The following is a 15295-nucleotide window of genomic DNA, read 5'->3' on the forward strand; positions in this document are numbered from 1 at the left end:
TAGTGGCGTCTAGCAGTGAGGCTGCAGATTGTAAACAACTGAAAACCCCTCACCTCACCCTCCCCTTCTGAGCGTGTATACAGGGTCTGCAAAGATCATAAGCATGAAAGGACGTATCTACAGCCAGTGTATGAATTTGAGTCAAGCCACACAGCACAGGTGTATAAAAAAGAAGCAAAATTGGGGTGGTGTTCATCTGGGTGTAATGTTTACATTACTGCCGAGCTGGAGCCAGTAAATCCCTGTGACTACTGCAGAGACAAAAGACAAAAGCCAGATGTTAGTGGGTGTTAATGATTTTTTTTGTCCATTGTAAAAGAGGCTTAAACAGCTCATTCAAAGGTTACAACAACACAGCAATTCTTGTTTTCAGGTGATTATACAGTAAAGAAAACATGAATATTATATTTAATTTCTGCCATATTCTGCCAATAAATCCCCATATATCTTACACACTGGACCTTGGACATGTCTCAAAGGGATATTTAAACAATTTATAAATTTGTATGATTCAAAAAAATAATTGTACTTGATGTGATTCAGCTTTGTGATGCAGCTATTTAATCAAATTCCATACAGGAAAATTTCCTGTGATTTCCCACAGGAAGCTGGGGAATCACACAGGAACTCAAGAGGAATTGTGCATGATTAATATAGAAGGATTTATGCTGAATTCCTGCTAAATTCCCTTTTAAATTCCAACAGAATTCCTTCTGAAGTGTTGTTGACATGATTCTGCAGGACTAGTGTATGACTTTTTCAAAAGGATCTCAGACACACGTGTTAATGTGCTATCATTAGTCTTGATTTGTGTGTCTTTCATTCCTTGAATTAAAAAGATAACAAATAATCTCTATTTACATTCCAGACTTTCCCTAGAATGAGCGTGACTATAAAGATGACATGTTAAGTAGATGGTTGAGACCGTGCAGGACAGAAATTTGGCACGGTGCTTAGACCACAATTAAACAAACAGTATCCAGAGTGAATTATACTCCCACACATCACAACATGGGCATGATCCTCTCCCTCTGTGAAACACCAAATTAGGACACTGAAGTGAGATATAGTGACGGTAAATCTAGCATGTGACAGTCCAGAATAATCATGTCCAGTCAACACAGTGATGTAGAAACTATGTGCTGTGTACACAGGCAACAGGACTAAGACTCTTAACATAACCAAAGAACAACGATGCACTCGAGGCTCAACTTTCACTGTCACACACACTTATTTCACTGCTATTTTTTTTTTCTTTATTGATTTTATATTACTTTTCTTCCATTGGAAAGAAAAATGCATGGTGCAACGTGTTTAAGCTAAACACAGATTTAGTGTCAGTTAAATTTCCTCGAGAACCGCATGTAAAATGTGTTAACACACAAAAATATAAACAGCCACAAAATTACAAATGTGATTTCTGAGAAGTGTTTACAATCACAGTTCATTTTTCACACTGTGTACAACACAGCTCAGTAAACATTCTGTAACCAGAGGACATCTAACATTTAAAATACATCTCTGAAGGTACAATTTCACAGTTATCACAGCACCAACATTTAGAATTATAAATTATATCATATATACACATACGACCAACGTGTGCAGGCAGAAAATTATACATCAGTATTCATATAAATGTAAACAGATGCCACATATTGGAGCACACTGACTGAAATTTTATCTTCAGGCAAAACATCAAAGCAAAAGCATTTCATTTTATTTATAATTTTTTAAAAAGTCACTTTTCTTCACTAAAGGTAGTTCACAACTCATTGTGTTGATACAAAAGGGGTGACCCATTTTATTCTGCAGTTTCTAAACACTAATAATACTGTTTTCTACTAAAAACATGTCTTTTCATTGTCATAATGTAGCTTTATTAGATATGATTATACAAAATGCTTTCCTTTCATGTTCATTCTGTTCCAAAGTTTGTAACTGCGGCTGAAATTTATAAGCTTGGACAAAACCTTAAAAGGGACACACTTTAATCACTTAATTATAAGAGCCATGATTGCAGAAAATAAGAACATACAACAACAAACAAACACTACAAATGCTGCATTGAGATTTGTTTAAATAATGCTCACACAATAAAGCAGTTAGCTTGTAAAAAATAAAAGTCAGCTACTACAAAAGATATTTTACAAATGCAAGTACCTGACCAAAAGGAGCAATGGGTTGAATGGACATGTATTATTTAAAGTGATAGTTTAAATGAATGCAACATCTCACCTCCTCTCAGTTACATCTCTATTTGTCCTGTATGTGCACATCTGTATTTCAGGCCTGTGTGTGTGTTAACTATATAATGGAGTGAAAAAATGAATTTCCCTCTTGGAAGATTCATGAAATAATTCTTATTACACAAAATCCTCCTGATAGAGCCGCCTGCCGTTGATCATGCTCAGACTCGGCATGGAGTTATGCGTGCTGCGGACAGAGGTCACATGTGTGTTGTAGTGCGTCGGGCTCTGTGAGGAGCGTCTGAGGATCGTACGACAGCAGCAGCAGAGCTGCTGGTTGAACTGCTTCTGGAAAGACTTGCTCAGCAAGTAAAGGGCAAACGGATTGAGGCAGGAGTTGGTGAAGGCCAAGATACGAGCGATGATGCTGCACACGTAATGAGCCATGGAATTGTCCACCTAGTGGGGGTAAAGATGGGGTGGAAAAAGGTTCATAAGATGGAGACAAACAGAGGTGTGTCTATACTCAAGATATAAACAAAAGCATTTGGAATGAATGTCATATATCTTAAAAAACAGTAGATGGTAGTAAAGTTCAATAGTCACAAAACATAGTCAGTAGTAGCCAGGTTTGAGAGGGTTACTTTGAAAATGTGCTCTCATACAGTTACTAATTACCTGTTGAAAATGTAGTCAATACAAATCCAAGTATTACAGTATTAAAGTAATGTAACCTGATTACTTTCTGTTACTTCTGAACACACTGTGTAGCCCAAGTTGTTATGTCTGTTATTTTGTTTATTTATTGTTTTTCCAGTTATTCCTTCCTTTGTTATGTGCAAACACACACTTTCATTAATAGATTAATAGCACTAGTTATAACCATTTGAACTTACTTTCTTAAGAAACAAGAGTCACGTAATTCATGATTCACACTCAAACTTCAAGTAAACTGTCATGAATTTATTCCAGTCTGCAGATTGTGTTTTTACGCCAACACATCTCAGTCACCAGCATCACCACCTACAGTCCCAAATATTATTGTAGTATTGACAGGTTAGCTGACTAACTGAATTTCTAAACAACTAACACTAGCGATTCGTCCCACCTGTAAAATTAAATGTATATTAAATTAGATGTTGGTAGATGATGCCAGTATTTTCAAAGCTGAAGGCAGAGCTGTCACTATGCTGTGATGTTTTTCCTCTTTTCTGATTTAAAGACAAAAAAAAAATGTTGACATTTCCACTAATTGAAAACATTTTTCACAAGAATGACACAAGAGCCCATCTTCACTACCTAACATATGACACAGTCCCTGAAATAACTTCCTGGATTAATGTATTTGAACCTAAACCACGATAAGTAGGCAGCTAAATGTAGTTATATATATATATATGTACATATGAGGATTACTAGCAGCAGAAGACACTGTAAATACAGGAAATGAGGCAGTAACCTCCAGTTTACTTTAAGCCCAGCCAACATCCAGTATAAAGTAAAACAAATACAGGTAACTGTGAGTTATGCAGCACAATACACAAACAATAGAAACAGATCAAAACACACACTGTTAGAAATATAGAGAAAGTGTTTTTTGTCTACCTGTGTGTAGTGATAGGAGCGGTATAAGTAGATGATGTGACTGGGAAGCCAGCAGACTGCAAAGAGACCAACAAACACCAGCACCGTCTTTGCCAAACGCTTTCTGGATTCGACCTGTTGGTTGCAGTAAAAACAAAAACATCAAAACCAAAGAGCTATGATATATAACAGACATTAGTGTTTAAGAGATATTTAAACAAAACAAAATAAAGCTGTAAATGTATTTCTGCAGGTAATGGAGATATACTAAAAGCAGCAATACAACAATATCAAAATAATCTGTTTCAAAGTTCTGCATTCAAAAATAATCAGCAAAACTTATTTAAAGTAATAAAAGTAAAAGTACTCATCATAAAACAGCATGGCTCCTTTCAGTATTAAGTTATCATATATGGGATTATTGGATTATTATGACTGTCGCATTATTGTGTAAATTGCATTAATATAGCTGGTAGTGACGATATACTAAATATTTTACATGCTGTTCGGGTAATTTAAGTAAATATAGCTGTCAAATAAATGTAGTGGAGTACTTCCCTGTGAAATGTACTGCAGTAGAAAAATAAAGTATAAAATATAAAATTTAAATTCCCAAGTACCTCAAAACAGAACTCAAGCAGAGTACTACAGAAAATGTACTTAGGTATTTTCCTTTCTGGCAGTTATAGAGGATTTAATTCCAAACTAAATTATCCAAAACTGCAAACATGGTGGGCACATACAGGGCAGATTCCAATAATTTACTGTAGCTTAGTTTAATTTAAGGCCAACCAAGAAATAAAGACTCCTACCATTGTAGAGAAGGTTTTAAAGCAGCATTTAGACCATGTTGGGTGTGAATACAACTTAATTAAACAGTTAATTGACAAAATAAAACACAGATAATAATTAGAACAGTTTGGAAAACCCTTTCCCCGAGGGTTGAGGCACATGTTGAGGTGACGCTCATGGCCTCAGCATCTCATGCTACAGCGGTTTCAACACTGGCCTGTTGTCGTGCGTGAACGTTCCCCTCCACAGGCAGGTTTGAGGCGCTCCTCATCAGGCTCCGGGCGATGAAGGTGTAGTACACAGATATGACCAGCAGGGGAATGACGTAGAAAATGAAGAAGGAGGCCATGGAGTGGATCTTCGGGTGCAGTTCTCCAGCATGGGGGTAGGGGGCGCAGGTGACCAAGCTCTCATTAGTGGAGGTGACGTTGAAAGTGTGGATGTCTGAGAAGACGGCCTCGGGGATGGCCAGGACCAGGGAGAAGACCCAGATGAGCGCCGCCCGCAGGACGATGCTGGTCGTGGTGCTTGATGTTTGGATGTCCAGAGGCTTCACGATGGCCCGGTACCTGATAGATAAATAAATGGTGCCTTAAAATGTGGCGTCAACACTTAAACTTGCTTATTTTTAATCACAGATGAAACTGCTAAGAAAATTGACTCCTTGCCCGATGCTAGGAGATGAATTTCTTCTTTTTTTCTGATATGTCACAATCAACATCACAAATGCATCGGAAAATAAACAGTAGGAAGCAGCATGGAGGCTCGTGAAAATGTGACAGTGGTTAGTCTCACTTTCAAACTTAACACACTAAATTTTGCACATTTTCCATTACCGATAGTTGAAAAAGTTAGCAATCGTTAATAAGTCACAAAACATACATTTCTTCTCATTTGTTCTTTTCCTCATTTTTCTCTTATTTTTAGTTAAAGTTTGGCTCCATCAGACAAAACATGTTAAATGAGGCACAATTACTGCCGTTTATACACAGTGTACAGTGAACCAAAACAGACATCCAAAAATATAATAGATAATATAATAGTTAAGATCCAGAAAGCTGAGGGAAATTGCAGAGTCGAAGATTATTCTCTGTGAGTTTATTACTATGAACAAACAACCCTTTTACATACAGGCAATAAGCAATTTGGGGTGTTTCATCCTCATCTTGTTAGCAAAATGATCAAAACGACCAAAATGCATCCCCCCTTGTTGATCTCCTGTCTACATCCTTTAATAGCAGAGAGTTCAGGGGCAGAGGGGCAGTTCAGTTCAACATGTTGGTCTGCCAGGTCACTGATTATCTAACTGAGGACGGTGCAGGTTAGAACGCTCTGACCATGGCTCTGAAATATCAGTAGCCTCACTGTGCTGTGTGATGATAAATCTGTGGCGCTGTCCGTGGTGCTGAAGTGGCAGACAGATTTCTTTATTCCAACTCTTCTGTCTATTTTGTCCTAAAAAACACAGATCTAAAATAGTCGTTCACTAGCTGCAGGTGAATGAAAGAAACGTCTGAGTCATTTTAAAAAAAAAAGAACAATACAAAATAAAAGCCCAAAATGACTGTTAAAGTTATCAGGCCACCAGACAAAATAAGCACTTCACCTGCAAATACAAATGTTAACAGTAGTCAGTTTTTACAACAGTCCATTTCACCTGCAGCTGTAAATATTAATAGTTGTTAATAAATTAATTTTGCTCCAGTTGTTCTGCAGCTGTTTTTCCAGAACCTATGTAGTCAAATTGTTCACTAGAGCAAAAATCAATAAAAGCTGAAGGACAAAACATATGTAATGTTAGTAGAAAATGCCAAATACATTTTTTCATTTTTTCACAATCAAGCAACCCCAATGTTGTTCATTATAATGTCTTATACTGTAACTGATCTGTTAAGTTGAAAGGGTAAGAGTGTGAGTTATTTTGAACTTCAGGAAGTAATACAGAAAATGAAGGCCAATGACAACAAGCCTCATCTTGAAGATGACATCAACCCTTTATGAATATTTGAAGAGAATGATGATTATTAAAATCTTTGAGCAGGTCTAAACCTGTAGAAAGGACTGGCAGGGTTTCAGGGTTACACGGCTATTAAGTACTGGCTCTTTGCCCACTTCACCCCCACAGTCTGTTTAATTTAGTCTAGTTTCAATTTACCCAGAATCATCCACTTGCTGCACTTGTCTGAGTCAGTACTTTAATATTTAAGAAAAAACATCTGAAAACATCATTTGATACCAGAAAAAAATTGCTCAATTGAAATCGTGACCTTGGAAAACATATGAAAAATCTGTTGAATTATGGTGCTGAATGATGACTCTTGGCATCATCAATGGTTGCATCCTTGAACGTTCTGTGCATGAACACTGTACATCTCCACATTGTACAATGTTTTATTTACAGACTGACAATGTTTTGTTTTTTTTTTACAATAAACAAATGGGTAAACAGGCTACTTTTACTCTGCTACATTGCAGTTTTTACTCATCCTCTAATAATTAACAGTTTTATACTTAAAATCCCTGAAAATATATTTTATCAACCACCTTTTTACTATAAACAGCGGGGTCACACATGAGCAGTTTCTTTTCCAAAAAAAAAGAAAAAAAGAAAAGACAATAAAAACTTTTTGACACAAATTGCAGCCAGTGGGACTCTGGGTACTGTGTGTCTCACAGCCACGGCCGCTGTTCAAGTGCTGACCGTGTTAATGAGCAGGGCAAATCAGTGGACCAAAACTCTCTGTTGTTTGAATACAGACCGTGAAAGTGGGGCCTCACGATCCTTCTGACTTTTTGGGTTTTAAGCAGAAGGTTTCAGAAAAGTTACCACAGGGATAACTGGCTTGTGGCGGCCAAGCGTTCAATAGAACAACAGCATGCATCTGTCCCTTTCATATCATGCAGTGCACCTTTCACACGTTCAGTCTATTCCTAAAATGTTCAGGAACATTTCCTGCATGGGGACATGTGTGAATGGGAGCAGGGATAAACATTCAGGGAAAACTTTACCACCAGTTTCAAGACTCAGTAACATTTCAGGGAATAATGCCTGCATGGCTTTGTTGGGAATGAAAACAGTAACATTGCAGAAGCAATAATTGAAAGGGTTACTACTGTCAGTGCAGGCTCAGAGAGGACAGAAAGAAACCAGAGAAATAAATGCTAAATGTCATTGTATGTCACTGTTACTGTTGAAAGCACCAAACACAATGGAAAAACAAATGTTTTTTTTTTATGTAAAATAGTGCAATAGAAACCAAGCCTTGTTGGAGCTTAATGCAGGAAATAGCACTTTCAGGTATTAATTACAGGAAAACCTTATTGCCATCCCCCATTTGCCTGCCACTAATCCTGCACCTGTCATTTCACTCCTGATGCATCAACTCCCACTCACACACCAATAATATGCAAACAAGATTGTACAGTTAGATTAAGCTGAACCTTTCTGACAGTTAGGATGATTGGCAACAACCACAATTAACAGACATCTTTATAAACTGTTGTCCTTTTGTCACACATAGAGGTACTTATAGGAACTTATAGAACTCGCCGACGTGTATTTTGCAGTCAGTCATGGAAAATGTATGTCATGCCAGAAATCAAAAGCTTTGTTTTGGGGCTATCTAAATATGTTATGTGCTGACGTAGTTTTTAAAAAATATTTTAACTAAAGAATGAGATCATTTTAAAGGAGAAGTTATCAGTTAAAGGTCCAGTGTGTAAGATTTAAGGCGATCTATTAGCAGTATATGGCAGAGAGTATTCATAAGGATGTTTTCTTCAGTTAAAATCACCTTGTTTTCTTTTTGTCACCTTAGAATAAGCTGGTTATATCTACAGAGGGAGCAGGTCCTCTTCCACGGAGGCCGCCATGTTGCACCGCCATGTTTCTACAGTAGCTCAGAATGGACAAACCAAACACTGGCTCAAGATACCATATTTAGTTTATCTTCTCCTGCATGCTTTGAAGGGGAGGGTGAGGCAAGTTAGTTGCACTCTCCAAGCTCACTACTAGATGGCACTAAATCATACACACTGGTCCTTTAACTGGAAAGTTATTTAACTATGGTAAAGTAAATGGAACAAAGCTGTGTACGCTTTTGATGTTGATGTTTCCAGCACGTGTTGTGTTACAGAATTTTTTATCTTATTTAATTTTATTTTGTTTATTTAACTCTACGGATGTTGTTATAACAGTTCTCAGAGATTTTTCTGGGCACGTTCAGGACAACGCTGACCCATTTTCCTTTTTTAGTGGTTGTGGTTAAATTAAAAGACCAGAGACAGCTTTTTCAGTGACACTTGTCCAATTTAATGACTGTTTCAACAGTTTTACACAACAGTTAACTCTAACATCACAGTAATGTGCTTAATGTAGTTCCCTGTTTACAGAAAAAGACATTTTAAGCTATAATTATATTTTTACGTGATAATTATGAATTACATTATGCCAGTAAACTAAAAAATCATAAATCTTATACAATCTACAAAATACATTTCCTCAAAAATAAACCTCTTCTTATAATAATTCAGCTGTGTTAGCAGAAAGCCATCCTGAACACCTGTCTGAAACATCCCCACATTTCTTCTGGCTTCTCCCTGTGTGATCCTGCCAGACAGCAAAGCAGAGTCAAGACACTGAATTAAACTAAAATTAAAATTACAACGGTGAAAGTTTGGAGCACAAACTGACAGACACAGCTGTTTAATCAAATGTTAAATGTCAGTGAAGACCAATCAAGACTCACCTCTCCAGCAGCCACTTCATATCTGTTGCGTCACCTCTCGCCCACGTCCAGCACCTTCCTGTTGCTGCAGCACGCAATAAATATGATTGATTTACCTGTAATACACAGAGATGCTTGTCCAGCCGAATACACGCTGAGACCTGTAGGTAATTTCCTTCACTCCACAATATGAAATAAAGTTCTACCAACTTTCAGCTGTCACATGCTGTGACTACAGTATAATCAAGGCAGGACTTCTTTTGTTGGATGAGTGGTTGAAACGACTAAGCTTATAAAGCTAGAGCCTTAGAGGCAAATGGTTTATACATAGGTCAAAATTTCACCTTCATATGTTTTCTGTGAATGAGGGTCAGATTCATTCTTGCACAGAAGGAGAAAGAGTCTACCGCCAAATTTAACCCTGTTCAGGACCTCAGCCCTCTGTACGTTACTCCTGAGGGGTTAATTTTTAATAATACAATAGAATAGAATATTTTTACTATAATTAGAACAATAAGAAGCACAAACCAAAGGACGGAATGTAATATAATAAGAGTAATAAGAAACTGTGATTTTAAATGAATCACATTTATTTGCATTTCACATTGTGACTCATGTTTTGAAATTATCATAATTGTGGCTGGCAGATTTTATTTGATGTTGCAATCCCACATTTTTTGTTTGCATGTTTATGAACAGACACAATTAACCCCATACGTTGCTGCAGAGTTGTGAAGTGGGGGTAAATGTTCCGCTCATTTTCCCAGATGTTGAACTTTTAATCTGATGATGTCGACCATATTATCATCAGCATCTTGTTGCTGCTGTTTACATTCCATCTGACACAAATTCATAAAATGGACTACAGAATTATTTCCTTGATGTGTGCATGTATGTATTATGTAACTTGTTTTATATTTTTGCCCTATTGAGATCTGAATTTAATTAGATATTTGTTTATACGTTGTACTTAATGTGTGCATTGTGAAGGAATTACAACTTATGTTTCGATATACAACCCTGTGTTGTATAATGATAATTAATTACCTTGAGTCCTTGAATCCCCAAAAAGCCAGTGCTGTAAAGGGAAGTGACTCAAGTGATTATCATACTGTATATGTCAATCAAGATGGATTTGACCTTTAAATGTTAATCTTGCAGCTCAACAAATATACATCAGGGTCATCCACTCAATTTGAAACTCCAGAAATTATCATTCATTCATTCATTTTCTGTAACTGCTCATTCCGTAAGGGTCGCGGGATGCTGGAGCCTATCCCAGCTGACATTGGGCCAGAGGCGAGGTTCACCCTGGACTAGTCGCCAGTTTATCGCAGGGCTGACACATAGACAGACAACCACTCACACTCACATTCACACCTACAGGCAATTTAGAGTCACCAATTAACCTAGCATGCATGTCTTTGGACTGTGGGAGGAAGCCGGAGAACCCGGAGAGAACCCCCGCAGACACGGGCAGAACATGCAAACTCTGCACAGAAAGGGCCCGCCCCAGCAAACCGGGGGATCGAACACAGGACCTTCTTGTTGTGAGGCAGCAGTACTAACCACTGCACGATGGACTCCAGAGCGCATTATTATGATGAGCCCTGGGGCATGCTAGTTAGTTATGAAGCACACACACACGCAGACACACACACACCATTAGGCAATAACTTCCCCAGCAATATGAACAACATACATATTACCCAGCATATCTGTACCAAAGAAAATAAGAAATTTGTCATTTATGAATAATCTCCCATATTATATTTATAGTTTTTAGAGTTTGTGTAAATAAATATCTAATTTCACGATCGATTGCTACTAACAAAATTAAACCATGACGGAGATGGGTTTGCCTTTTTGAGGACATATTTAGCAAATAGCACCATTTTTACTGAATTGGTCCAAGTCTTTATAGGGCCCTCAGCAGAATTTGATTTGCTCTACCACTGACTGTTATTAATGTTCGATCATTCCCACACCTCCTGCACATCTAACACATTCATTATCAGTGTTATTAGTTGTAGCTGTGCTGTTTATGTCATATCAATGTCAGCCTGGCATGTGTTTACCCATCTGTGTTTTCAATCTTAAAAAGGAGCAAACTAATAAGAGAGGTCTGGAGTTAACTTCACACTCGAAGTATTAGACCTTCACTGTGTGTATGAATGTGGCATCAGCTCTGACATGAGACTGCTGGAATTTATTAAACCAGATGCTTTAACTAACCAGCCGTTACACTTTTTTATCAAATTCAGTGAGGATCTCCTTGCGGTTCTCTAACTCGCTGTCTTCTGTGTGCGCTGAAAAAAAATCGGATGTTTCTACACAGCCCTGGCTCTGTAAATGGGAAACAAAGCATGTCTTGCAGGCTCCAGACCACTGTCTATATTTCTAAATTTAAGAGTCTGTTTTCCAAATTATTCTTTTCATCTCGCTTGCTGTACTCACAAGATTAATAAGCAGAGAGGTCCGGTGGCTCAGGTCAATAAGGGGCTCCTGCTACTTCTGGTGAGAAAAAATAACTTAGTGGCCAAAGATCGATGGATTTAAGAGGAAGAACTGAAACACATTCACGCTTGCTTGGACATTCATTCACACGCGCTCAAATGCACAAATAACACAGACAAAACATCATTTTAAAGGAGTTATTGTCTGTTCAGAGAGGAGATTCAGAGCCTTTTCTCTCAGGTTTTAAACCTATTGTACACACAAACGTCATGTTTGATTTCTCAAACTTTGATACACGATACCCACAGTTCTCCTCTACAAATAAAATCCAGTTGGACGTCGACCACACAACCATGGATTATGTGAGTTAAAGTCTGGGGTAAGTTGTAACACTAGCTGGGGACAGATGTACCAATGAAATTTTAGGGAAGAATAAAGAACAAACTGTTTTAACAGAGTGAGAGATTTAAAGTAAAAAAAAAACTTTATGTGTTTGTGCAGGGTTCAACAAAAAGGATTGCTCGGTTGCCCTCGGCAAGTAAGATGTCACATAGTTACTAGTAAATCTAATAACTCACCAGCCCAACCGGGCAAGTAGTGAAAATGAATTAAACTGTTAAAGTACTTTGATAATTGATAAATCATTAAACTAATGTTTCATGCAAACAGGGCAGAAAATGCTGTTTTCAGCCTTTAAAATATGGAGATTTCTTACTTACTCAGTTTATTATCACATTAAACTGATTATCTTTCTGTTTTAGGCTGACAAAACAATACATTTAAAGACATCACCTTGGACTGTGATAACTCAGATGGACATTTTTTCACTATTTTCTGACATTTCATTGACGTTTCAGCGTGAGATTAAACATGACAATTATCTTTAGTGTTTGTTGTTATTTGATAACTGCTAAAAATTTCTACAGGGCTGAGTAAAAATTGACTTGGGAGTAGATTTGTGACCCACTTGTCTGACTGTGCGATTACAAAAAAACCCCATTTACATTGAAACCTGTTGTTTGTGGACTGTATTATATTTAATTAGTCGCATAATGGTTCAATCACTGTGGAAAATGTAGATAGCTACCCTGTGGTGCAGGCTTTGTGGGCCTGACAATGAATGTATGCACCTGACACTGGCCTTCAGTTTGCAAAGTGCTCTATGCACACAATGCAGGCATTCTCATTATTTTAATGAACTGTTGAAGTTGTCCACTCCGCCCACAGGAAACATTTAACGCAAAGTATCAAATTAAAGTAGAAAAACTGCTACTTTAGGTTATTTAGGTTAAACCATTGTATCTACAATACAATGACATGATAAAAAAAACCTATCTTGATAAAAAAAAATGTACTTTTATATCCTAAAAATCACTTTTTTGGTTGTAAATTAATCAGTATTGCTCATAGAGACATCCTACTTCTCCTGTGAGCTCAACAAGGAAATGGAAGTGTGCGACAGTGTTGTGGTCAAGACAATGTAAACCGAGACCAACTCATGATCAAGACCGAGTGTGTCAAGACTGAGACAAGACCAAGACTTTGAAAGGTTGAGACCAAGTCAAGACAAAGCAAGGCAGGACAAGACCAAGTCTCATCTCTTGCTCTCTCACTTACCCACATTTTGTAACCAATTTTAAATTGTTCCTGTGCTGTGCTGATGTGTTTTAGCCAGTATATTAACGGACACTTGGTTGAGAGATTTTAAAATACTTGTAACTTATTATTTGTCTTTTATTTTCTTTTAGTTTTTACAGTGTCTGCTGACAAGAGAGAAAATAAATCTTCGAAAGACGTCTGCATGATGCATGGCTATTAATTAACTGGACCATGATACAATACAGGTCTGGAGTAGTTCAACACCAGTGTAAAACATTGATGACATCACTGCAGCACTTTTCTAACTGGTCAAACTGACAATGTTGCAACCAGCCCAGTGTTACAACAATCGCTGGTCTCCCCTAAACATTTTAATATTAAGCATTTCCTTCAGACTGTGACTGTAATTATTTTTTCTGTGACCTAAAACTGGTGGAACTCACCTTAATTTGACAACAAAAGCTTGAATTCAATTCAAGCTTCAATTATTAATTGACTATACATTCTGTAACAACCGATTACCTTTATCGTGGCGCACGTGTCAACATCCTTAAACAGAGGCACACATCAGCTCTCTTGTGCGTAATACTCCCCGGATCAATACACAGTTAAACATTTGCTTTCCATTATGATGATAAAACATCAATTTTGTGCATATGCCATGTATTTAAAGACAAAAACAAGAGGACATGTGGATCATTTAGGCCATTTTTTTTTAAAGTTGTACTTATTATAGGGTCAATAAAAGATTAGAACAACAAAACCCGCAGCCTACCTGTCAGCAGAGAGGGCTGTGAGAGTGAACACAGACACCCCGACCGAAGTGAGCTGGATGAAGGGGATGACTTTACAGCCCACTCTCCCGAACAGCCACTCCTCTGTCAGGTAGCGGCTGGCGTCCACCGGAGCGCAGGTCACCAGCAGTAAAACGTCCCCCAGCGCCAGGCTCGACATGAAGAGGTTCGGCACATTGCGAATGGATTTGGACGAGCAGAACGTCATGATGAGCGTGATGTTGCCGATGAGCCCCAACACGCTGATCACACCGTAAACAGAAGCGATGACCACGCCGGCGAACCACATCGTCCGTGCCGAGCTTTGGAGAGCTGTGACGCTGCGCGATGCGTTTGGGTACAGATGCTCCATCTCTCCCCGCGTCAAATCAAATGGCTGCTCAAGAGGTATACATTCTCCTTTAAGATTCAAGTGGAGAATGAAAGAGAAGAAGTAGGAGTGGAACAGAAGTAAAAAACTAATGTGGTGACAGTTTTTTGTGCAACTTTAAATTTGTTTGCACGTCCTCCTCAGTGTTTGAGCGTGAAGGAGCTGCCACCCACACAACATGCGCCAATAAAGAACAATCGATATATGTATGTGATGAATTTAGAAGAGAAAATAAGAAAATAACACGAGAGAAAGTGCCCAAATCGAACATTATCTCTATTGTTTAAAAGAATCCAAGCGCTTTGTAAAAAAAAAAAAAAAAAAAAAAAAGAAAGAAAAAACATTATATTGTGTTTGTCATGTTTTGTAAATCTTTCGCATGTTTTTCTTCTATATGACTAAACAGCAAAGACAAATTCTTTTCAACATTAACGATAAAACATGTTCAGGTAATTCAGTAGGTTTTTCAACTAATTATCAAACAAGGTAGAAGATCCTGTAGGAGGAGGACAGTGGAAGAACAATAATGGGAGACAATGGACATCGACTCTGCACATCTTATAGAATTATATTGTATTATTGAGCAAAAGAGAACGCTTGAATTCTTTTTATTCATTTTCTACCAAATAGTGCTGAAGGAAATCAATGAGCACACTGTCATGAGCGACAAAAGAGCTTTGTTAGGCTTTACCTGCTTTTAGAAATAATCAATATCCCAGGTCTTTCATTTACTCTGCTATTGATCTGTATCTTATTTAATGTTTAATATTTAGTGTAGCTGGA

At 37.7% G+C, this 15295-nt stretch overlaps 1 protein-coding gene across 1 annotated transcript; it reads right to left on the reverse strand.

Moving 5' to 3' along the window:
• Window positions 1-1994: 1994 nt before the first annotated feature.
• grpr (gastrin-releasing peptide receptor) lies at window positions 1995-14494 on the reverse strand. The gene is made up of 4 exons (XM_084723862.1): window positions 14124-14494; window positions 4783-5134; window positions 3795-3908; window positions 1995-2648 (listed from the first exon to the last, which is right to left on the reverse strand). The coding sequence occupies exons 1-4, from the start codon at window positions 14492-14494 to the stop codon at window positions 2367-2369; spliced, it is 1119 nt and encodes a 372-aa protein (XP_084579988.1). The 3' UTR covers window positions 1995-2366.
• Window positions 14495-15295: the final 801 nt, after the last annotated feature.

This window comes from Lutjanus erythropterus, chromosome 1, assembly GCF_056507025.1.
Source record: "Lutjanus erythropterus isolate fLutEry1 chromosome 1, fLutEry1.hap2, whole genome shotgun sequence".
Taxonomy (NCBI): Eukaryota; Metazoa; Chordata; class Actinopteri; order Lutjaniformes; family Lutjanidae; genus Lutjanus; species Lutjanus erythropterus.

What these genes read in the sequence shown, in the direction of transcription:
- grpr (XM_084723862.1), bottom strand. Translation starts at nt 14,494, where the DNA reads ATGGAGCATCTGTACCCAAACGCATCGCGCAGCGTCACAGCTCTCCAA. An exon ending in ACGTTCACGCACGACAACAG is followed by an intron (nt 3,909 to 4,782) that starts GCCAGTGTTGAA and finishes TGCAACCAACAG; the next exon opens with GTCGAATCCAGAAAGCGTTT. An exon ending in GCTCCTATCACTACACACAG is followed by an intron (nt 2,649 to 3,794) that starts GTAGACAAAAAA and finishes TACCCCCACTAG; the next exon opens with GTGGACAATTCCATGGCTCA.